The sequence below is a fragment of the Natator depressus genome, chromosome 3, assembly GCF_965152275.1.
Source record: "Natator depressus isolate rNatDep1 chromosome 3, rNatDep2.hap1, whole genome shotgun sequence".
NCBI classification, from domain to species: domain Eukaryota; kingdom Metazoa; phylum Chordata; order Testudines; family Cheloniidae; genus Natator; species Natator depressus.
In genome coordinates this window covers 141,335,746-141,358,686 of record NC_134236.1, presented here as the reverse complement: position 1 = coordinate 141,358,686, position 22,941 = coordinate 141,335,746, and the positions used below count along the sequence as shown (strand labels likewise).

At 40.7% G+C, this 22,941-nt stretch overlaps 1 protein-coding gene across 9 annotated transcripts in view; it reads right to left on the bottom strand.

The window, feature by feature from the left end:
• Positions 1 to 22,941, bottom strand: part of SDCCAG8 (SHH signaling and ciliogenesis regulator SDCCAG8) — a 157,522-nt gene that overhangs the window by 120,974 nt on the left and 13,607 nt on the right. For all 9 annotated transcript variants that reach the window (XM_074948924.1, XM_074948927.1, XM_074948919.1 and 6 more), the window contains 8 exons: positions 20,764 to 20,916; positions 20,573 to 20,658; positions 13,552 to 13,665; positions 12,074 to 12,199; positions 11,625 to 11,765; positions 8,722 to 8,786; positions 6,264 to 6,452; positions 4,261 to 4,399 (listed from right to left, as the gene is read on the bottom strand). In XM_074948924.1, the coding sequence (XP_074805025.1) occupies positions 4,261 to 4,399; positions 6,264 to 6,452; positions 8,722 to 8,786; positions 11,625 to 11,765; positions 12,074 to 12,199; positions 13,552 to 13,665; positions 20,573 to 20,658; positions 20,764 to 20,916 (1,013 nt within the window). The remainder of the gene's footprint in view (positions 1 to 4,260; positions 4,400 to 6,263; positions 6,453 to 8,721; positions 8,787 to 11,624; positions 11,766 to 12,073; positions 12,200 to 13,551; positions 13,666 to 20,572; positions 20,659 to 20,763; positions 20,917 to 22,941) is intronic.

Genomic DNA, 22,941 nt, shown 5'->3' with positions numbered 1-22,941 from the left:
AAAAAAAGAGAAAGAAAATGTTTGTTTTTTACATAAAGGGGCAGGAAGCTAGCAGTGTGTACATATGACAGTGGGTATCGGGTTGGGAGTATGGGCCAACCTCTGTAGCAGTACCCATGCTGCTGTCACAGGTAGCTCCCATGCACATGTGGAAGTCCATGCAAGTAGAAGTGAAGACTGCACAGGGAACATACCATGCATTTAGTTACTTTCTTTTCATTAGACCATCATGCACATAATGTGTGGTCAGATTTCATTACAGTAGAACCTCAGAATTACAAACTGATCTGTCAACCACACACCTTACTTGGAACTGGAAGTATGCAATCAGGCAGCAGCAGAAACAATAACAAAAAAAAATGCAAATACAATACAGTATTGCGTTAAACTACTAAAAAATAAAAGGAAAGTTTAAAAAAAAGACTTGACAAGGTAAGCAAACTGTTTCTGTGCCTGTTTCATTAAAACTAAGATGATTAAAAGCAGCATTTTTCTTCTGCATAATACAGCTTTGGAACTTTACTAAGTCAATGTTCAATTGTAAACTTTTGAAAGAACCCTAACATTTTGTTCAGAATTACGAACAATCTCCATTTCCAAGGTGTTCATAAACTTTGAGGTTCCACTGTAGTTTTCTCTCACCTAGATCTCTACTGATTTGCCTTATAAGGCTCATATCAAAATCAGGGCTGTCAAGCGATTAAAAAAAAAAAATCAATCATGATTAATCGCACTAAAACAATAATAGAATACCATTTATTTAAATATTTTTGGATGTTTTCTAGATTTTCAAATACAGCACAGAATACAAAGTGTAGTGCTCACTTTATATTTATATATGTGCATTGTAAAAAACCAAAATAGTATTTTTCAATTCACCTAAGTACTGTAGTGCAATCTCTATCATGAAAGTTGAACTTACAAATGTAGAATTATGTACAAAAAACCTGCATTCAAAAATAAAACAAATGTAAAATTTTAGAGCCTGCAAGTCCACTCAGTCCTACTTCTTGTTAAGCCAATCGCTCAGACAAACAAGTTTGTTTATATTGGAAGGAGATAATGCTACCTGCTTCTTGTTTACAATGTCACCTGAAAGTGAGAACAGGTGTTCTCATGGCACTATTGTAGCCGGCGTCGCAAAATGTTTACATGCCAGATGCACTAAAGATTCATATATCCCTTGATGCTTCAAGCACCATTCCATGGGACGTGTCCATGCTGATGATGGGTTCTGCTCGATAACAATCCACAGCAGTGCAGACCAATGCATGATCATTTTCATTATCTGAGTCAGATGTCACCAGCAGAAGGTTGATTTTCTTCAGGTTCTGTAGTTTCCGCATCGGAGTGTTGCTCTTTTAAGACATCTGAAAACACGCTCCACACCTCGTCCCCCTCAGATTTTGGAAGGCATTTCAGATTCTTAAATCACTTGGGTCAAGTGCTGTAGCTATCTTTAGAAATCTCACATGGGTATCTTCTTTGTGTTTTCTCAGATCTGCAGTGAAAGTGTTCTTAAAATGAACAAGATGGGCTGGGTCATCATCTGAGACCGCTATAACATGAAATATATGGCAGAATGTAAGTAAAACAGAGTAGGGGACATACAATTCTCTCCCCGAGTTCAGTCACAAATTTAATGAATGCATTATTGTTTTTAAATGAGCGTCATAATCATGGAAGCATGTCCTCTGGAATGGTGGCCAAAGCATGAAGGGGCATACAAATGTTTAGCATATCTGGCACAAATACCTTGCAATGTCAGCTACAAAAGTGCCATGCAAATGCCTGTTCTCACTTTCTGGTGATGTCGTAAATAAGAAGAGGGCAGCATTATCTCCTGTAAACGTAAACAAACTTGTTTGTCTTAGTGATTGGCTGAACAAGAAGTAGGACTGAGTGGACTTGTAGGCTCTGAAGTTTTATGTTGCTTTGTTTCTAAGTCCAGTTATGTAACAAAAAGAAATCTACATTTGTAAGTTGCACTTTCGCAACAAAGAAATTGCTTGTACTTGTATGAGTAGAATTGAAAAACACTTTCTTTTATCATTTTTACAGTGAAAATATTTATAATCAAAAATATACACTGATTTCAATTACACCACAGAATATATACGAAAATGTAGAAAAAACATATCTATTTGTATTCTATTGTTTAACAGTGTGATTAAAACGGACTAATTTTTTTATCCCGCTTAATTTTTAAGTTTATCGCATGAGTTAACTGCAATTAATCGACAGCCCTAACCAAAACAGTCCACATTTCTGACCTATGTTAAATTGAATATGATCTGGTAGAGAACATATTCTGTATTTTGATACTAAAATAAAAAGCAAATTTTCAGACAGAAAATAAAGCCAAGGAAAAATTAACTTTTGTCATCTTATATGTGGTTGGAGCAAAAACAATGTTCTGTGCTCTTTGGCAGAAGCCGGTCATTAACATACATCAGTGGTTCTCAAACCTATTTGATAAGGCCCCCCTTCTTTGTGCCTGTAGTCGTTCATCCCCCTTCCCCCGCAAGTACATATGCCACCACCCAGCTCTGAAGGCAGAGTGGAGAAGGTGCCCAGCTCTGAAAGCAGCACCACGCCAGGAGGAGCACAGAAGGATGGCAACATGAAAAGTGATATTTGTTAATATCTCTTTTCACAGCAGACTTAGCGGCCCATTTCCACCCTTACTTCTGCGCTGCTGCCGCCACCCCAGGGCTGACAGTTGGAACCCTGCCGCCTCCAGGTGAGGGATTGGGGTGGGGTGGAAGGAGAGCCGGAGCCCTAGCTGCCTCCCGGTGAAGGAGAGCGTGGAAGGAGAGACCACGTGGCGGGGCTCCAGCTGTCCCCTCTATCCCCACCTTCCGGGTGTGCATTTCCCTTCTTCATGAGCATCAGTCTCCTGGGGCTGACAGCCAGAGCTCTTAAAACACACAGCTCGTGCCTCCCTTGACACATTCCTGCGTCTCCCTTGGGAAGCCCGCTCCATAGTTTGAGAACCACAGACATGCAATTGCAATTCTGGGAATAATGTATCACATATGATATTGTAGATGCAGAAATAAGGAAACCAATAATCCATGTAAAATTTTAATTCTGTGAGCAGGGAACAAAACTGATAAAACAGTTTAGATCTCTAGTAGGGCATTACACATACTGATGAATGACTGTCACTGATTCCTGCTACACATATATTAACAACTTTGAAAATCTGATACTAAGGTATTTAGGCACCTATACACACCTAGTGGAATTTTCAAAAGCAGCTTGGTGCCTAACTTCATCTTCAGGCATGTAGATACCTTTGGAAGTCTGGATCCTGGTTACTAACAGTTAATGATTGTTAGTTAATGAGGGCTTTATTTCTTTAAACATCTCTAGTGATTCAGTATGTGTGGTATTTCCCTCTCCCATCATCATTTCCCACTATTAACTCTGAAACTAGTTTTATGGCAATATTCTTTTTTAAGAACACATGCACTTTTATAGTGTCCCATAAATAATACCAGCAACTGATGCCCAGTGGGAGCATTATGTTAATCTTGTCCTTTCTTAATTAAAATATTCTGATTTAGTAGTAATTCACTAATTACACAGTAGATGGCACTACATATCAAGATAATTTAATCTACATCAATTGAAGCTGACACCTATATAAAGTAATTAGTTTTAACCTAAGCACTAGATCAAACATTTGATTTTACCATAATAATTTTACAGTGCCCAAACACATACATCACTTTTATATATCATTTTACATCTTCACACAGTTATGTGCATTTTAAAACAATTAATGCCCAGACACAAAGGTCTCAGAACCTGGGGTCCAGACCAAACATCTATGCTGCAATTTTTAGTCCCGCAGCCCGATCTCCATGAGCCCAAGTCAGCTGACCCAGGTCAGTCGCAGAAATGTTATTACAGTGTAGACATACCCAGAGAGATTAAGTTATTTGCCTGAGGCCACAATGCATATCAGTCTAAGAACCTGAATTAGAACTCAAAAAGTCAAGTTCTGTGGTCAGATCATTAAGAATATTTCCTCTCCAGGATCATGCTATTTCTCTTAAACGGTCTTAGGAAGACCATCATCATATCAAACACTTTAAATGAGCCTTTACTTCAAGACAGCTACATGATTTGGGTATGAAATAGTGTTTTACAGCTTAGGGGCCTTATTGTCTTGATGTGGAAACAAATCTAATTAACATTTAAGACAGTTAAGAATACTGAAGAACTACACCATCGTCTTACTAAATTTACCTTCATTTTTTCTAAATTGGCTTCTTCTGTCATTTGCACAGCTTGTTTCACTTGTTCATAAGCACTAGATTCCCTTTGTTGCATCTCACTCAGGTTCCTTCTTACTGAAACAAGTGCACCCATTAAGTCATCTCTTTCTCTGCATGAACAAAAAAAATACAGAGACAAGAAACACAGAACATTAATGGACTGAAAAAAGCAGTGTCATAAGTAAAGTAAGACAAAAATCTGCTTTAATATGTATTAAGTTTTGAAGACAGAGTAGCACCAGCTCAGCACATACTAAAGCATAATGTGTAGGATGACCTCCTGTCCTTAAAAGCAGTAGGTTGTTAGTGAAGCTGCCAATAATGATGGCAGGGTTCATGTCAGGAATTTATCCAAGCTAAATAGTACAAGTATGACTTTTTTTTTTTTTTTTAAAACCAAGGAAAGTACAAGGTCAATGACAAGCTTCAGAAAAAACATAGGGCAAGGCAAAATGGGACAATACTGATAATGAATCATTAAGAATACATTTTTCTGCATTATATTTAAAGGAAAACTGCACTGAATCATATTAGTATCACAGATAACTAATATATATCTAAAGCCATTTGTACTCTGCAGCAAATTGGACCTAAATTCTGTTAAAAGATTTCTGGATTCTGTATCTCCATCACTTCTTTATTTAAAGAAAGAAATGTAGGTTATCTCCACATTTTCAGTTTTTGATATGCATAAGAGCTTTATATTGCTAATATACAGAAGAAGTCTTAGGTGCAGCTACAGGTTTTGGCAGCTGGCTCTTCTGACACCTCGGAAGATTAGGAGGCAGTTTGGATTGTGGAATAATCACAGTAGCAAACACTGATCTTTTCAAAGGTGCCTAAGAGAGTTCAGTGCTCAAATTTGACTGATTTTTTTCAGTGAGATTTGGGCACTTAGGCTTCCTTTAGTTTCTTAAAATCCTAGCCTAAATATTTCTGCTGAAATATTTCTGCAAAGCAGTGCACCAGTCAATTTTGTTGGACAAGATTTCAATGGAACAACGCCGATTTATATCACCCAAGAATCTGGTCCACAGACTTAAAATTGTCACCTCTAAGTTTCAGATCTAACAACCCATTGAGATGAATGGATCAGCCCACATATCTTGTTTCAAGCTATTCACAAACTCAGGAAGACAACAGTGTATTATTTATACTCTGCTTATGTTTCCCAGATTGATGGAGGGGAGGAAAAGAGATTTTTGTAGATGACTGGTTAGCTACCTGAGTTCCTCTTTAAACAAGTATTTTGTGGTATTATAAATTATGTTAGAGTGCCTAGCATCTTGAACAGATTTTTTTATTATTTAAACCTAACTAAAGAAAGAGAAACAGTTGCAAATTGTTCTTTTAAAGACTGCCATAAAAATGCTGCCTTCTTTTTACCCATGTATGGAATTACTTCCTAAAAAGTACACTAGTTTGAGGTGCAGGAAGCAAAATATTAAGTCCTGGACTAGTGACAGGTTAAAAGTACAAACCAGCAAAAAGCAGACCTGCAATATTATTTACATAGACAAGACCAAAAAAAATGCCATGCACACGCTTTGTTTTTTATAGCTCAACTTTTCTACAGCTCCCGAAGATTCTTGTAAACAGATCAAAAAGAACTGTTGCATGGAGTATTAAAACAACACCTGAAGGAAACCTATCTGCAGGTACTGTACATCATAGTTAGAAAACACCATTGAAATCTTGTTCCCATTGAAGTCAAAAGGCAGAACTCCTTGGAACTTCTGTAGGGTCAGAATTTGACCCTATATTTGCCACTGATTTTTAAGCAGAACGCCCAACAGAATTTTCCTACAGTACTACAACGTGAACTCAGAAGAAGAAAAAAAAAAACCACCACACAATTTTTGGGAAATACTGTATTATTGTGTTAAATGTTAAAAATAAACCACTATTAAAATTAGCATTCCCTATTAGAAGCAATCAAGCTTTTAATTACAAAGTAAATGTCCATGAACTTACTTTGTTAACCTTTCAATGGTCTGCATGTGGACATTGGAATGAGTCTGAGAAAGAACAGCCTCATGTTGTGCGCATTTCAGACAAAGACCACCAACCCTGTTGGAATTAGTTGTTGCAATAAGTGAATCTTGGTGCTTTAATCTTCCTTTTAGATCTTCACAATTCTTCTCAGATTCAGATAAGTCTTTCCTAGAATTAAGAGAAGATGTTGTTATAAGCAATAAATAAATGTTTCTACATTTATTTTAATAACTAGAAAGCTGTTATAACTAGAGGGACAAGGGGGACCCAGTCAATCTGTGCGCACTTGCACTGAAGGCCAGCGACTATATGCTATTCTTTATTCTCCTCTGTGGCGCAGTCACCACCTCCATGCCTGTGCCTCACCCCTAGAAATTAAATCTGCAACAAGTGCCAATACAGGAGAAAGGTGCCATATGATCCCTGGACCTGATGCCACAAGGTGCTGAGCACTCTGACTCTGATCCAGCAAAGCACTTAGGCTCATGCTTAACTTTAAGCATTTGAATTGCCCCATTGAATTCAATGCAACTACTCATATACGTACAGTTAAGCAAATGTTTGTGTGTTTTGCTGAAGCAGGGTCAGTGTCCTCAGCACCTTGCAAGATCAAGTCCCCAGTGAGAAGCATCATTAAGCAGGTGGCTGCATTCTCCACTGGCTGAAGCTTTCAAAGAATTTGAAAAAACAGATTTATCTTTGACTCTGGTGTTTGTGCATGTTTTGCACTTCAAGATCATTCACTGTACTAGCTCAACTGGCTGTTACGTTTATTATTCAATCATCATTTAAGATGGAGAATATGGGGATTAGTACAAGAATTGTAAGGTGAACAAGGAACTGGCTAAAGTGGAAATGACAAAGGGTTGTGCTGAAAAGGAGAACTATTGGGCTGGACGAATGTTACTAGTGTAGTTCCCTCAAGGATCGGTCTTGGGACTGATCTGATTCAATATTTTCGATTAACGACCTTGGCACAGAAAGGAGTCTACTAATTAAATTTGCTGATTACGCAAAGTTGGGAGGCATCATCAATATAGAGGAGGATCAGAATACTATACAGGAAGAATTGGATGCATACTACTAGTACTCCTGGAGGAGGAGTAATAGAACGTGGTGAAATTTAATAGTACTGTACTAAGGTCATGCACTTAATGACTAATAAGTATTTCTCCTATAAGCTGGGGGGCTCATCGCTTGGAAACAAACAACAGAGGAGAAGACAGACCTGGGGATGTATTAGTCGATCACAGGATGATTATGAGCCACTAATGTGATTCAGTCATCAAAAAAAAAAAAAAAAAAAAATCTGATCCTAGGATGTATTAGGTGAGTTATTTCCAGTAGAGATAGAGAAGTATTAATGCCATTGTACAAGGCACTGATACGAACTCATCTGGAATACTGTATACAGTTCTGGTCACCCATCTTCAAGAAAGATTAATTCAAACTGGAGCAGAGGCAGATAAGGACTACCAGGATGATCAGGGAAATGAAGGACCTATGTGATGAGAGGAACTGGAAGAGCTTTATTTGTTTAGCCTAGCAAAAAGAAGGCTGACAGTAGATAGGATTATTCTCTATAAATACATTGGGGGGTAACCAACAAGGAGGGATAAGAGCTGTTTAAGCTAAAAGACAATGGTGTGAAACAAAAAGTGGGTATAAACTGGCCATTAGAGGACGATTTCTGACCATCGGAAGTGTGAGGTTCTTGAACAGCCCCCCACAACAGCAGTAGCGGGGCAAACGCCCTAACTAGTTCTAAGATAGGTAGCCCCGTTCATAAATTTATCAAGCTGTTCTATAGCAGGTGCCTGGACTTAATGACTGAGAAGGTCCCTTTCCTATGTCCTACATTCAGGTTTCCAGCATTGCAGGGTGTATATTTAAATTTAGCCTCTTTACCAGTAAGACGCTTTCTAAAGAGACCACATTTTAATTTTGTGGATTAAGTTAATTGACACAATCCATTTAAGATCTGAAACTTGTGGCATAACATTTCTGTTATGGGATAGCCCTATCGAATTTAACAGAAAATGTATAACTTTTCTACACATTTCTTTTTTTTTTTGATCAGCTTACAAAATTTGAACAGAGTTTTATTTCTTCAAGAGAACTATGCTACAAAAGCCAAAAAGTCTAAAGAAAGGATCTTATTCTCTAGTAAATCTCTATATGATTTTTTAATATTGGCTTTATCCTTATTAAATTCGACAAATCTTTTCCATAAGTGTCATGTAATTAACTTGTTTTAAAATCATGTTTTTAATTATATTTCAGAAAGAATTGTTTATATTAGAAAATGTAAATGTTTAATTGTCACATGTGCCTGATTACTTTTTTAAATTTCATTTTCAAACAGGGGTGCAAACCATTGAAGACACTTGTGTTTTTTACAAATTATTTAAAGAAAAAAATGGCCATTTCAATTTACCTTAGAGACCGTACTTGAGCTTCAAGTGTATCAATCCTTTCTTGATAAAGAAGTTTTAGTTTCTCCTTTAAAAAAAAGGATGAAAGAAAATGGTATGAGTCTTCCTCTTTCCTCACAATTATCTCCTCTTAGCGCTTTATAGATAAATCCAAAAATTTGCTATATTCACTAATTTCCCCTGAAGATCAGAAATTTTCAACCCAAACCATTGGTTTCAGAACTAACTTTCCTTACTCTTTGTCATAAATATAAAGGGAAGGGTAAACCCCTTTAAAATCCCTCCTGGCCAGAGGAAAAATCCTCTCACCTGTAAAGGGTTAAGAAGCTAAAGGTAACCTCGCTGGCACCTGACCAAAATGACCAATGAGGAGACAAGATACTTTCAAAAGCTGGGAGGAGGGAGAAAAAAGAAAGGGTCTGTGTCTGTCTGTGTGATGCTTTTGCCAGGGACAGAAAAGGAATGGAGTCTTAGAACTTAGTAAGTAATCTAGCTCGGTATGTGTTAGATTATGATTTCTTTAAATGGCTGAGAAAATAGCTGTGCTGAATAGAATGAATATTCCTGTCTGTGTGTCTTCTTTGTAACTTAAGGTTTAACCTAGAGGGATTCTCTATGTTTTGAATCTAATTACCCTGTAAGGTATTCACCATCCTGATTTTACAGAGGTGATTTTTTTTTTTACTTCTATTAAAAGTCTTCTTGTAAGAAAACTGAATGCTTTTTCATTGTTCTCAGATCCAAGGGTTTGGGTCTGTGGTCACCTATGCAAATTGGCGAGGATTTTTACCAAACCTTCCCCAGGAAGTGGGGTGCAAGGGTTGGGAGGATTTTGGGGGGAAAGACGTTTCCAAACTACGTTTTTTCAGGAACCCAGATAAAGTTTGGTGGTGGCAGTGGAAGTCCAAGTCCAAGGGTAAAATAGGTTGTACCTTGGGGAAGTTTTAACCTAAGCTGGTAAAAGTAAGCTTAGGAGGTTTTCATGCAGGTCCCCACATCTGTACCCTAGAGTTCAGAGTGGACAAGGAACCTTGACACTCTTCTTTTCAAAAAGCCTAGATAATGAACTCTCACACTGATGCTTACTTATTTCTACACATCGAGCCATATCCTAAGCTAGTGTAAAATGCCACAGAGCCATTGATTTCAGTTGAGCTACTATGGTTTATACAGGTTGATGATCTGACCAATTGGGCCTCATAACAGGGTGAGCCACCGTCAAAGTGCTTGTTTGTGGCCTGGGGCAGCAGCCTGCCTTCATTTCCCCTTCTATTCAGGGCCCTGTAAAAAACTCCATAATCCACTGGTAATTAAAAACACTCCCCTTCTAGGGTCAATTTTTTTTAGTCCTTCCACACACTATCCCTCCAGGCCCCAACCCTATTTCAGTGTCTCTCTGACTCAGGAGACTCCGAAGCAGGGTTCAGTTCAGACAGTCCCTTTATTACCTGCAGCACTCATCTCAGGCCAGATACACCTTCCCAGGACTTCTGTCCTGACACTCCCCCCTGTCTTAGCGCCCAATTGAACTGCCTTTCCCCAGGAGTTTGTCCCTTCCTACCTTAGCTCACCATGCCTGGCCTGAGTTAATCACATGTTCTCATCCATTATTACCCACCTGGGAAAGTGACCTGATCTTGTCAAGTTTAGAGCTGAGACCCCATTTTCCCTTAAAGGGGCCAGTCACCCTATGACAGGCCTGCCTTTGCTCCCACAGAAGTCAACAGAAATACTCCTAAATAGAGAAGATTTGGGGCCATTATGAAGAAGCTGGTAAACTCTCTCATTACCACAACATGAGTTATTGAGTATTTAGTCCTATTGCTTTCTAAAAAGCTGAACATGAAAAAGATGTACCTGCAGTGGTTAAATAGCTTCAAATGTACTAGCAGTGGTTAAACGGCATGGTGATGTGGGGCTATAGCAATCCCTTACACAGAATCTCTCGTTTCTTTCACCATGAATGATCAACCAGTACACAAAAATGTCACAAATGGGCAAAGAAGACGACAGAAAAGAGGAAACTACTATGGAGACTTGAACTGTTACAGGATTTAAGATGCTGGGAGCTTAGATGTCATCACAAAGATTTCTGGCTCTGCAGACAGAGGCACCAATGAAAATAATCTTTTATATATAGTATTTTCTTGTCATAAATGAGTGATTAGGAATAATAATCTTGAAGCACTCAAATCTCCTTTAAAACTACATAGTTCATACACACACACACTCAGAGATTGCTTCACTCACCACAACTGTTAAGTAGAATGAAGTAAATAGCAGTGACAGCCACCACCAGTTTAGGTTAGGAAATGAAAAATACATTGTCAAGTTGAGATGTCAGGGTGAGGACTCTCCCAAATGGATTATCTCCAAGATACTGTGGGTCTTCTGTGCTGCATCTCTGAGAGGCACAACACAGAAATTGTAACCCAAGGGATGGGGATTAAGAAGAGATGAAGCCACTTTAGCACCGTCTGGATGTTGGGCTGCTCCGGAGACTGCAGCGACCCACAGTACCAGACGACTGCCTAAGTTACGGTAGCCAGCTCTCAGCTGCCTACAGCCATCAGTATTGTCTAGAATCTCCACAACGCTGTATACTGCCACGCTATACCAGACATGTGCCGTCTACCCCAGCTCCACCTTGACATGCTGAGATTTACACAAAACAGCCTACCTATCACCACTGTCTAAAGGGACAATAAAATTAATTATCTTAGGACACTAAGAACATGCGCTTCAAAGGATAGATATTGACCTCAGAGACTAGGGGTTCAATCAATCAAATCTCCTCCTCCAAAACTCTCAGGAAATTAATCCTAAAAAAATGCCACCAAGAAAGAGAAGCGCTAAAATCTTTAGCCATGATATGACACCGCAAAGAAATTATTTCAATACCAACCAATTCTAACTGCCATTTTTCTGTTTCTGCAGTGGTTGTTGTGGCCAAGACCTGTTCTTTATTATGTGATGGTGAGGACTTCACAGGTTGACATAAATAAGAATCATCACCTCCTACAGTCCAGGAGTTCCGAGCATTTGCCTGAAATACAATGGTAATGCTTCAGAATTTAATCCCAATAGCTGTTTAAGAAAAATATTAACTATTGCGAAATAAAGAAAAATACTGAATGTTACTGTTAAAATCCACGAATAGAAGAATCTGTGCAGAATTTAATGTAGTTGCCCTCTGGGAAGAAGATAGTAATGTTAGAATCTCTAATCCAGCATTTTTCAAATTTTCATAAAGGTTTGGCTAAGGTTTAGTTTGAGAACAGAGTGACAGTTTGGACGGTTTTTATTTTAAATGAATCAGTTTACCGACCCTTAATAAAAAAATATCAAACTTACTGAAGCATCCAAAAGAGTTTGTTCTCTCAACATCTGCTCTACAGTTAGAGATTTCATTTCCTCGTGGAGTTTCTCATTTTCAAGCACAACTACTCGTATCCGATCTTTCATCCCAGACAACTCCTCCTAGGAAACCGAATACAAATACTGTACATAGACAACTCCTAGATACAGCTATGACTATTTAAATACATCTTGATGTCACAAGCAGAGTTGCATAAATAACTGATTTTTTTTAATTTGCTTGCAGTTCCAAAAAATTGAGAAAGATTCAGTTTGGGTCGAACCAAAATACTTTTTCAGATCAAACAAAACGTTTCACTCAGCCCAAAATGAACAGCTTCAGGTATTTTTAATAACAGCAAAGGAAATGAACGGCTACAGTCACAAAAAACAGAGGAGGCAGCAACGTCCCCTCTTATATCTAATAGCCCAGTGGTGAGGGTTCTCACCTGAGACATGGAAAACCCAGGTTTGAATTGCTGCTCTGGAGCAGGGATTTGAGCCCAGGTTACTTCTTTCCAGGTGAGTAAACTAACCACCAGGCTATGGGGCTATTCTGGGGTGGGCCTCTCTCAAACTCTCCTGTCGAAGCTGTTCTACTTGGTATAAACACTTATATATTAATTGGAGCAGAGACTGGAACCAAGGTGTCCCAGGTGAGTTCCCTAACCACTGGCCTATCGTCTCTCTCTCTCACTCTCTCTCTGACCCAATGACTATTCAAACATTTTGTACAAAGTGGGGATTTTAACTTGAGTCAATTCCCACCCACCACCTCCACATCTGTTTTTGTGAATGTGGCCTAAATCTCCTGGTGAATGTAGCCCATCCAAAATTGAAATGTTTTGTTTTGATAATTTTAAAAAACTGTTTGTTTTGACATTTCTAATTTTTTTTTTTAAAACCATTTTGGCCAAAAACAAAAAAATAATAATCACCAGTTGCACTAATTCAACACAAATTTGTGAAATGTTTTGGTTGTTCCAAATTTGCCTTTTTCAGTAACAAAAAGTTTCATGTAAAATTTTTGCATATACTGTATATTCATGCGTATATATTTCTTAAGATATTAGCAAAAGACTTGTTCTTTTTTAACCCTGTCATAGGCATAATAAGCATGTTTGGTAACAGTCTAATTTGCACCTTAATGCTGGTTAAATGGTTATTTGAGTGGGAAAAGTTATACAACTGTTTCATTTAAATAAGTAGACAGACAGTTGTCTATTTCAGACACATTTTATCAGGAAAAGAAGGCTCCTGATGAGATGGAGTTTAAGAACTATACAAATGTGATGATGTATGTGAAGACACAGTACATTCTGAACTGTATTTACTTCAGTTTTGGCTTGTGTAGTATTTAGAATCTCAAGGTCTGAGCCTGTAAGCACTTTGCATATAGAACTCTTAATAAACTCAATGAAAATTCCATGAGCGTGATACTTGTGGGATCTTAATGAGTGAAGCAGGTTGCATACCTTGCAAAACTTCACTTCAGCTTCTAAGTGGTGAATGTACTGGGACTGATCATTAATGATCGGAACAAGATCACAAAGAGTAGGCAAATTCTGATCTGCAGCATTTGAAGTTCTCTGGGGGAAAAATAAGTAAATTAAGCATAATAAACATTTTATAATCAGAATTTTTCTCTTCTAATTTTTGTATCACAGAAAGTTGTTTCCACTCACAGAATTCTATTCATACTTAATTCATTTTTGCAAAACGTTAAAAGAAAATACCTTGTACAAAAACTTTGATGTACTATTCATGCTATTGTAATAATATAGTGAAACCTATACTAGAGACCATCTTTATCAAAGGACACAATGTCTTAAGAGAACCCTAAAATATCCCCAATTCTGTTCCATCTTTACAAAAGACCACTTCCACTGGGCAACCAATTTTTGATCGTCAACTGAGTGGTTGGTTTAGAGAGATATTAGGGCTGATCCACAACACACAGTATTCACGACAAGGAGAAACGATCACACACACACTCACTCACGTTCTGTCCAGTAGCGTGCCAACACACTGTAGAAGGATGAATATACGAACAAGTATTATATATATTATGCAGGTATCATAACAGCATGATAGTTACATTTGAGATGTCTGCACAAAGTAGGCATTACATCTCTAACGGACTTTAAGGCCAGAAGAGACGACATGATCATCTAGTCTGACCTGCACATTGCAGGCCACAGAACTTCACCCACCCCCTTCTGTAAATAGATCTCTAACCTCTGGTTCAAGTTACGGAAGTCCTTAAATCATGGTTTAAAGACTTCAAGTTACAGAGAATTCACCATTTACACTCGTTTAAACCTGCAAGTGATTCATGCTGCAGAGGAAGGCGAAACCCCCACAGGGTCTCTGCCAATCTGACCCAGAAGAAAATTCCTTCCCACACCAAATATGGCAATCCATTAGACTCTGAGCATGTGGGCAAGACCCACCAGGCGGATACCTGAGAAAGAATGCTCTGTGGTAACTCAAAGCCCCTCCCCCCCCCCCCCCCCATCTAGTGTCCCAACTCCAACTGTTGGGGATTTTTGCTCCTGGCAGTCGCAAATGGGCTACATACCATTTTTTGAGGTCCCATCATACCATCCCCTCCATAAGCTTATCAAGCTCAATCTTAAAGCCAGTTGGGGGTGGGGGGGGTTGGTGTTTTGGTTTTTTTTATTATTATTTTTAACACACCCACTGTTCCCCTTGGAAGGCTGTTCTAGGACTTCACTCTTCTGATAAGAAACCTTCGCCTAATTTCAAGCCTAAACTTGTTGATGGCCAATTTATAACCATTTGTTCTTGTGTCCACATTGGTGCTCATCTTAAATAACTCCTATACCTCTGATGTATTTATAGAGAGCAATCATATCTCCTCTCAGACTTCTGTTGGTTAGCCTAAACAAGCCAGCTCATGAGAGGAGACTAAAAAAAGATACGTTTTCCTTTCCTCTGATCATCCTAGTAGCCCTGCCCTGCACTTGTTCCAGTTTGAATTCATCTTTCTTAAACATGGGAGACCAGAACTACACACAGTATTCCACACGAGGTCTCACCAGTGCCTTGTAACGGTACGAATACTTCCTTGTCTCCACCGGAAATACCTCTCCTGACGCATCCTAGGGCTCCATTATTACATATGAATCTAATCTTACAGCACTTATTCTTAAGAGTACAGTATAAATTAACTGAGAATGTAAAGAAATCTGTTCATCAAGCTAAGGACTCAGGGGTCGGCAACCTTTCAGAAGTGGTGCGCCGAGTCTTCATTTATTCACTCTAATTTAAGGCTTCTCATGCCAGTAATACATTTTAACATTTTTAGAAGGTCTTTCTATAAGTCTTTAATATATAACTAAACTATTGTTGTATGTAAAGTAAATAAGGTTTTTAAAATGTTTAAGAAGCTTCATTTAAAATTAAATTAAAATGCAAAGCCCCCCAGACCAGTGCCAGGACCCGGGCAGTGAGAGAGCCACTGCAAATCAGCATGCGTTCGATAGGTTGCCTACCCCTGAGCTAAGTTATAATGACTTTTAAAAGGCCTCTAAGTTTGGGGGTCAGTTTTTGTTTTTTTGGTGAGTAACCTTTCTTTAACTTCTCTAACAAATAAAATCCCAATTTCTGAGATTTAAAAATTGACACTCAAATTGTAACAAAATTTATGACAGGCTACTTATTAAAATATCACTGAACTGAAATATGCCATTGGTTTCAGAACTAACTTTCCTCACTCTTCTTTTCAAAAAGCCTAGATAATGAACTATTTTTTGTGAAAGTAGAATAAATACCTTTGATTTGATAGCTGCATTTGCATCTCTGTAACAATGCACAACAAAGTGTTTGAAAATGGAAAAAAAAAGGTTACTTACTTTCTCATAACTGTTGTTCGAGACGTGTTGTTCATGTCCATTCCACATTAGGTGTGCGCGCGCCACGTGCACAAGCATCAGAAACTTTTTCCCTTAGCGGCTCCCAGCAGGCTGGCGGGCCCCCGGAGTGGCACCACTGCGCCCCGCATATATACCCCCGCCGGCCCAACCCCCTCCAGTTCCTTCTTGCTGGCGACTCCGACAGAGGGGTAGGAGGGTGGGTGGTGGAATGGACGTGAACGACACATCTCGAAGAACAACAGTTACGAGAAAGTAAGTAACCGTTTTTTCTTCTTCAAGTGCTTGTTCACATCCATTCCACATTAGGTGAATTACAAGCTTACCTCTGGAGAAGGGTAGGAGTCACGGAACAACTGCTCGGAGGACCGCTCTGCCAACTGCCACGTCCTCTCTGGCCTGCTGGTTGACCGCATAGTGGGTCGTGAAGGTGTGCACTGATGACCAGGTGGCTGCTCTGCAGATCTCCTGGATCGGGACCTGTGCCAGGAACACCGTGGAAGTCGCCTGCGCCCTGGCTGAGTGGGCCTTGACCGCTGGGGCCAGAACACCTGTGAGCTCATAGCACGCCCAGATGCAGCTTGTAATCCAAGACTAAATCCGCTGCGCCGACACTGGGAGGCCTTTTAACCTCTCGGTCACAGCCACAAACAGCTGTGCGGATTTGCGAAAGGGCTTGCTGCGCTCCAAATAGAATGCCAGTGCTCGACGCACATCCAAGGTGTGCAAGCTGCGGTGACTTGGGTCCGTATGGGGTTTCGGGAAGAACACCAGCAGACAAATGTCCTGGCCAAGATGGAATTGGGACACCACCTTAGGGAGGAATTTGGGGTGCGGCCAGAGCTGCACCTTGTCATTGTGAAATACTGTGTATGGTGGCTCAGAGGTGAGGGCCCTCAGTTCGGACACCCTTCTGGCCGAGGTAATGGCAACCAGAAACGCCACCTTCCAGGAAAGGTGGAGGAGAGAACAGGTAGCGAGGGGCTCAAAAGGGGGTCCCATTAGTTTAGAAAGGACCAGGTTAAGGTTCAATGGAGGGACTGGGGGCGGGAGTACGGGAACACTCTCTCCAACCCTTTAAGGAACCGCCCCACCATTGGGTGGGAAAACACCGAGCCCCCCTGAGAACCCCGGATGGAAGGCGGAGATGGCTGCCAGGTGCACTCTGAGTAAGGACGGAGCTAGCCCTTGCTGCTTGAGGTGCAGGAGGTACTCCAGAATGGCCTGCATTGGGGCCTGGCCCAGCCGCACCTGTTGGGGTTCACATGAGAACCTTTTCCACTTGGCCATATAGGCCGCCCTGGTAGAGGGCTTTCTATTGCCAAGCAGAATCTGCTGCACAGGAAGGGAGCACTGGCTCTCAAGGGCGTTTAGCCACAGAGCCTCCACGTCGTCAGGTGCCGTGCCTGCAGATTGGGGTAGAGAAGCCGCCCGCCGTCCTGCGTGGATACTGTTGCCTCCAGCACTGTCTGGCATCGGTGAGGGGAGCGGGACCGCTGCATCGAGTAACTTGCCCTGGACGGGGCCCCTTGGTGCTCCTGATAGGCCCAGAAGGGCCAATGGCCTGGCGGCCCCCATTAAAATTGCCAGCTCCCCTGAGGGTCCCTGCTGTCTGGGCCCCGGTGAGAGTAGCTATAGCGGCCAGAGCTGGCGCCGGACTGCGGTGACGCCGATCGCAAAGGCCATGGCGGTACTAACTATCTGCACCGGAGGGAGAATGAGTGGCTCCTGGCTGAGCGGGACCGGGACCAGCATTCCCTGGACCGGGACCGCCTGCAGGAGACCTCTGGTGCGGGCTGTCTCAACTCCTCCTGGTGCTGGTCTCTGGGCGGTGCCGGAGAGCGGTGTGCCCTTCCTGGAGCTTCTCTGCATCGACCCGCTGCCAGTGCCGCAACCTCCTTCTGGGCCGCTGGCAAGTGTGAGTCTGCGGAGTCAGAGCTCGACTGTGACCAACTCCAGGAGCGGTGCTGGGACGGTGTCTTCGAGCAGCACACCATTGCCAGCTTACTCCTCGACAGCGTCCGAGGCATGGGTGCCGGAGGGTTCTCCCCATATGGGAGAGGGCTCGCCACTGACAGCTCGATGAGGTCCTTTGCGGCCTCAAAAGGTGCCAGGCATAGAGGGCTGATCCGTTAGGCCCTCAAGCCCATCATCCGCACTGAGCTCACTTAGGTCTGGGCTCGGTGGGGCTTGTGCCGCCGGGACCACCTGTGTCAGTGCCGGTACTGTGGCCTTCCCGCTCTTGTCGGTGATCGGTGCCTTGGGAGGCGCCAGCCTCCTGTGTGGGGAATGACCATGCCTTCCTTTAGGCTGCGCCGGTGGCCGCACGGGGGAGGACGAATGGTGCCGGGGCCTAGTCTGGTGTTCCGGAGCCGACAGTTTACAGTGCTTCGCCAGTGCCGGGTCTCCCGACGGCTCTGGGGCACTACGCACTGAGGAGGCCTGAGCTGGCATCGGGCACTCCGGGCCCAGAGGCTGCAACGTGGCCTCCATCAACAGTTGCTTTAGGTGAAAGTCTCTTTCTTTCCTTGTCCTTGGCTTGAACGCCTTGCAAATCCTACACCTTTCAGTTTGATGTCCGTCCCCAAGGCAACGTAGACACGAGTCGTGGGGGTCACTAACTGGCATAGGTTTGCGGCACGTGGCGCAAGCCTTGGAGCCCTCGGGGCCAGTGCTGGAGGCCTCCAAGCACCTCATCACTTAAGTGTTCACAATCTGTATGTAAACGAACTGCTAACAGCTACTCTAAAGGCTAAGGGACTGCTGTTCTACGAGAGAGAGAGGTTGTTCCAACGCCGCCACGGACAGTAAGAAGGAACTGGAGGGGGTCAGGCCAGTGGGGGTATACATGCGGGGTGCAGTGGCACCACTCGGGGGGGCCCACTGGCCCGACGGGAGCCGCTAAGGGAAAAAGTTGTCCATGCTCTTGTACGCAGCGCGCTCACGCCAAATGTGGAATGGACGTGAACAAGCACTCGAAGAAGAACTATGTACATTTTAATCGTTTTCTTCATTACGTGAAAAATAGTACTAACATCTAACATGAGAAACTTTAACAGGAATTCAATGGCAGCAAAAAAACGGATTCACTAAAAGGAAAGGATGAGCTACAGATTTTCTAAAAGCACACCAATTCAATCTAATTCTATTCAGTGAATAATTTGACTTTCTTCCAAAATCATCATCTACTTTGACAAAGGGAAGAAAAGACAACTGAAAATATTAATATTTCTGATAAAACTGTCGTTATCAGTGAAACTTCTTTATTAAGAACATTTCTCGTGTCTTTTGACAGGACTAATACATATTATTAAGCAATGTGTTTGCATTTTTTAAGATAACCTTACTTAATACAGCAAAATTCCTATTTATTTTTATGAACACTGTGCCACGTAAGTTGGGGAGCAGATTAAAATACTGAGCTCACAACAAGAAGTTTGACTAAAACTCATATGAAATACCAAGACTTATGTGAGAGAAATAAAGTGAAACTAAAAGTCATTGAAACATTATCCATGTTTTTAAATATTGAAAGTAATTGTGTGTGAATATAATGGTTAGGAAAGGTACCAGCCTAAAGACTGAAGTTCTTTATTTATCCACAACGCAGTGGCGCGCAACAGGCAGCATTTGTGCAGGATTCAACACATTATCCTATCACCATGCCTCAATCCTGACATGGAGAGATCACTTCCAGGAGTGAATGGGTTTTTTGTTTTTTTGTTTTTTTTTATTATTATTTTGACTTTTTACCATGCATAAGGGTAGGGTAGTCACTGGAGGCTGTCAGAGGGTAGAACTGGAGCGATATCACCAAATTCATTTAATCTTTGATACTGAACAAGCATCAGATAGTAATAACTGATTTGAACGGGCCCCATAGAGGTGAAAGGCTTTCCATATATCCCAGTGCAGAGTTCAGTTCCACTGCAAGAGGGATGGATGTGAGGAGATTCCACAGGGCATGATCTTCCTAAACCAAAAAGCTCATTTCCACAGCAAACCTCTTTTGTGTCCCTAAGCAGTACAATTTTGGTACAGAGCTATAGAGTTTGCTGTTACATGGATCAAAGAGCAATTGTACAAAAGGCAAAGGGTACACCACCATCAGAACCTCAAGGCTGCAGTAAGTAGCCACAAAGGAAAGTAGGATCCCTTCATCACCTGCCCTTATGGAACCATCCTCACTGGCAAAACACTCTACGCAGACTTCATTTCCAAAACAAAGCGCTAACTTCCAGTGGAGAAAGGAGCAGCCAAGATGAGGGAGCCAATACACACATGGGTGCCATCTGTACTGCTGAGGGGATGTGAAGGCCTGGATTCCATAGGAAGAGATTTGTGGCTCTTCTACTGTGGTCACAATAAATTAATAGCTCCTATAGTGCTTTTCCCATCTTTAGTTCTCAAAAGAGATTTACAAAGGAGAATTCCTCACAAATACTCACTCTCTCTCTACTGAGAAGTAGACAACACCCCCCATAGGATGATTAGGGAGATTTGGGGCCTCTTATTCTTCATGGATAGCAGATAACATGCCTGTTGGGACAAGTTATTACTCATTCAAAGTTACATGAAGAAACTAGGAGTAAATACATACTGAGGACGACATCTTCCTCCTCCTTGATGGAGATACTTCACTTTCTAGTCCTCCTTGCTCTCGCAATAAAGCTTTAAGCTGATTAACTAAGAAACAAAATTAAACTACTGATTAACAATCAGACTTGATGGAAATCATACAATAATTTTGCTCTGCAGTTCTGAGACTAACTGCCCCAGAATAACATTTACCTGCATGACTGTGTTGCAGTTCCTGCCAGGCTGTTTCCCCACTCTCATCATTACTTGTGGAGGACTGCTCAAATGCAACTTCACTTTCTCCCACTGTGGGATCTTCTTCCCCCAAGGCATATTTCAGTTGATGGATACTTTTACTAGCACGGTCTGCGAACAATAGCATGTATTAGCCATCAAAAACAAAGAGTCTTTCCTTTCTGATGAAAAAGCAACTCAAATCTAGATTAATTTACAGAACCAGTATTTTAACTCTGTACAAAGATAGTAGGGTGAAATATATTCAGGCTTTGCCTGAATTAAGGATTTAACCTCATTTCTACCTTTGGTGAGTAGTTACCAGGAACTGCCTGACAGACAGGCAGAGCCACTGTAAACCACAATTTACAGTAGTACAGTTTATCTGTTTTAAGCAGACATTAACCACACTAGTACAACTGGCAATGTAGCTATCCACAATAGGGGGCTACACTGGTGCAGATACTGACTGAAATCAATCCAGTGTTTGGCTACTGACTGAAATCCCCAGGGTAGAAAAGGCCTCAGTTACTAATTATGGACTTGAATCTGAGAACACTTACTACCATGAACAACCTCATTGAGTTCAGCAAGACCGTTCATAGTCTTAAGAGCTACGCTGGATACAATGTGCAGGATCAGTCCCTAAGTAGAGTGTTGGGGATTCTAATGATAGCCACAAGATAAAGCATTATTCAACAGAACTGTTAAAAATTATCTTAAAGCTCAGCAAACTGGTTTGTCGATTTACAATGGCAATTAAATAAAAGTATCAAAGGAGTTCTGAACAGACTTGAAAGTTAACTAAGAACAGATACTTCCACTAAGTGCTTGGGAAGAAATGGGAAAACAATTTCTAATATTTTATAAAGTCATTCCAGAATGAACCAAAATCCAATTACACAATTGTGACACAATAAATATGTTCCTTTCATTTTCAATGTACCTTTTTAGTACAATGCCTATACTTTTTTTTTTTTTTGCGCTAAGCTGGCCTTGTTTGAGCGCCAAGTCTCTTTAACTTGGCCAAAAATGTGAAGACGACATGACTGGAATAGATGTCCTGTTATCTAGGACTGACAACTTCAGGACTACTACTTAACCCTACAATAAATGTTTTCAGATAACCTCAAGGCAATTTCAAAAATATGGTCTTCTGTGTTTTCAAGGCCTTTAAATATCACCTAGACTTTTTTTTATTATGAAATTTCTTTTTCAACTGTTTGACAGGTTTAGAATGGTTATTGAAATCTTTACATTCCACTGTATAATAATAAAAATATAATTATCAATAGTACCTTAGCTCTGTTCAGGGTGGATAAAAATCAATGATTTTTTTTTATTTAAATTGGATTTTTTTGATAAAATGCTTTTTGAGGAATAAACCTATCTAAAAATAGTTTTAATTAAGATACATTATAGCTCAAAGATATCTCATCATGGAATAGGGATTATAAATTCTAGTTCTATAGTATGAGACAATATAATTTGTGTAATGTTTAAGAAAAGTTTTGTAAATGAGTTCCAATAGTTCAAGGATTAGGGACCCAATTTTATGGGGTTCCACAGGCTTCTATATAGATTATTTAGGTTAGTCTTTCTATCTACACAATGGGACCCAGTGCTCAGTCTAGAAGATACCATCAGAGATGCTTAGTTTTGCAGTTCTCAAACTGTGGATTTATGCCTCCAGAGATAACATGCTTGTTAACAGCAAAAATGTTTTAAATAAATAAATAAATAAAATACATAGAGGTGAAAAACAACAGACCTCAGCTCTATTGTCCATGTACACAGAGTCAATCCCTTGCCTCTCTCTAAAATTGCAAAGTTTCAAAAAGTTCAATGAATAGAAGATGGTTGGGGGAGGAACAGATCTGGACAAGGAGAAAAAGCCTGGAAATAATTGAGAGATGCGAGGGACATATGCTTGTTTTGTTAAAATAGAATAGGTCTGCTGTTGAAGAAAAAAAATCCAAAATACTTAACGCTGTTATTTTAGTTAAATAAAACAATTTAAATGTCCGTCCGGTGATGTTCTCCTCCTAATACAGTACGGCAAGAAAATCCTCCAAATATTAATGATTAACGTGTTGGAGATAGTTCACCTCTCAACGACTTCATAAATATCTGCTTCAATTACCTTTGGTAAACGAA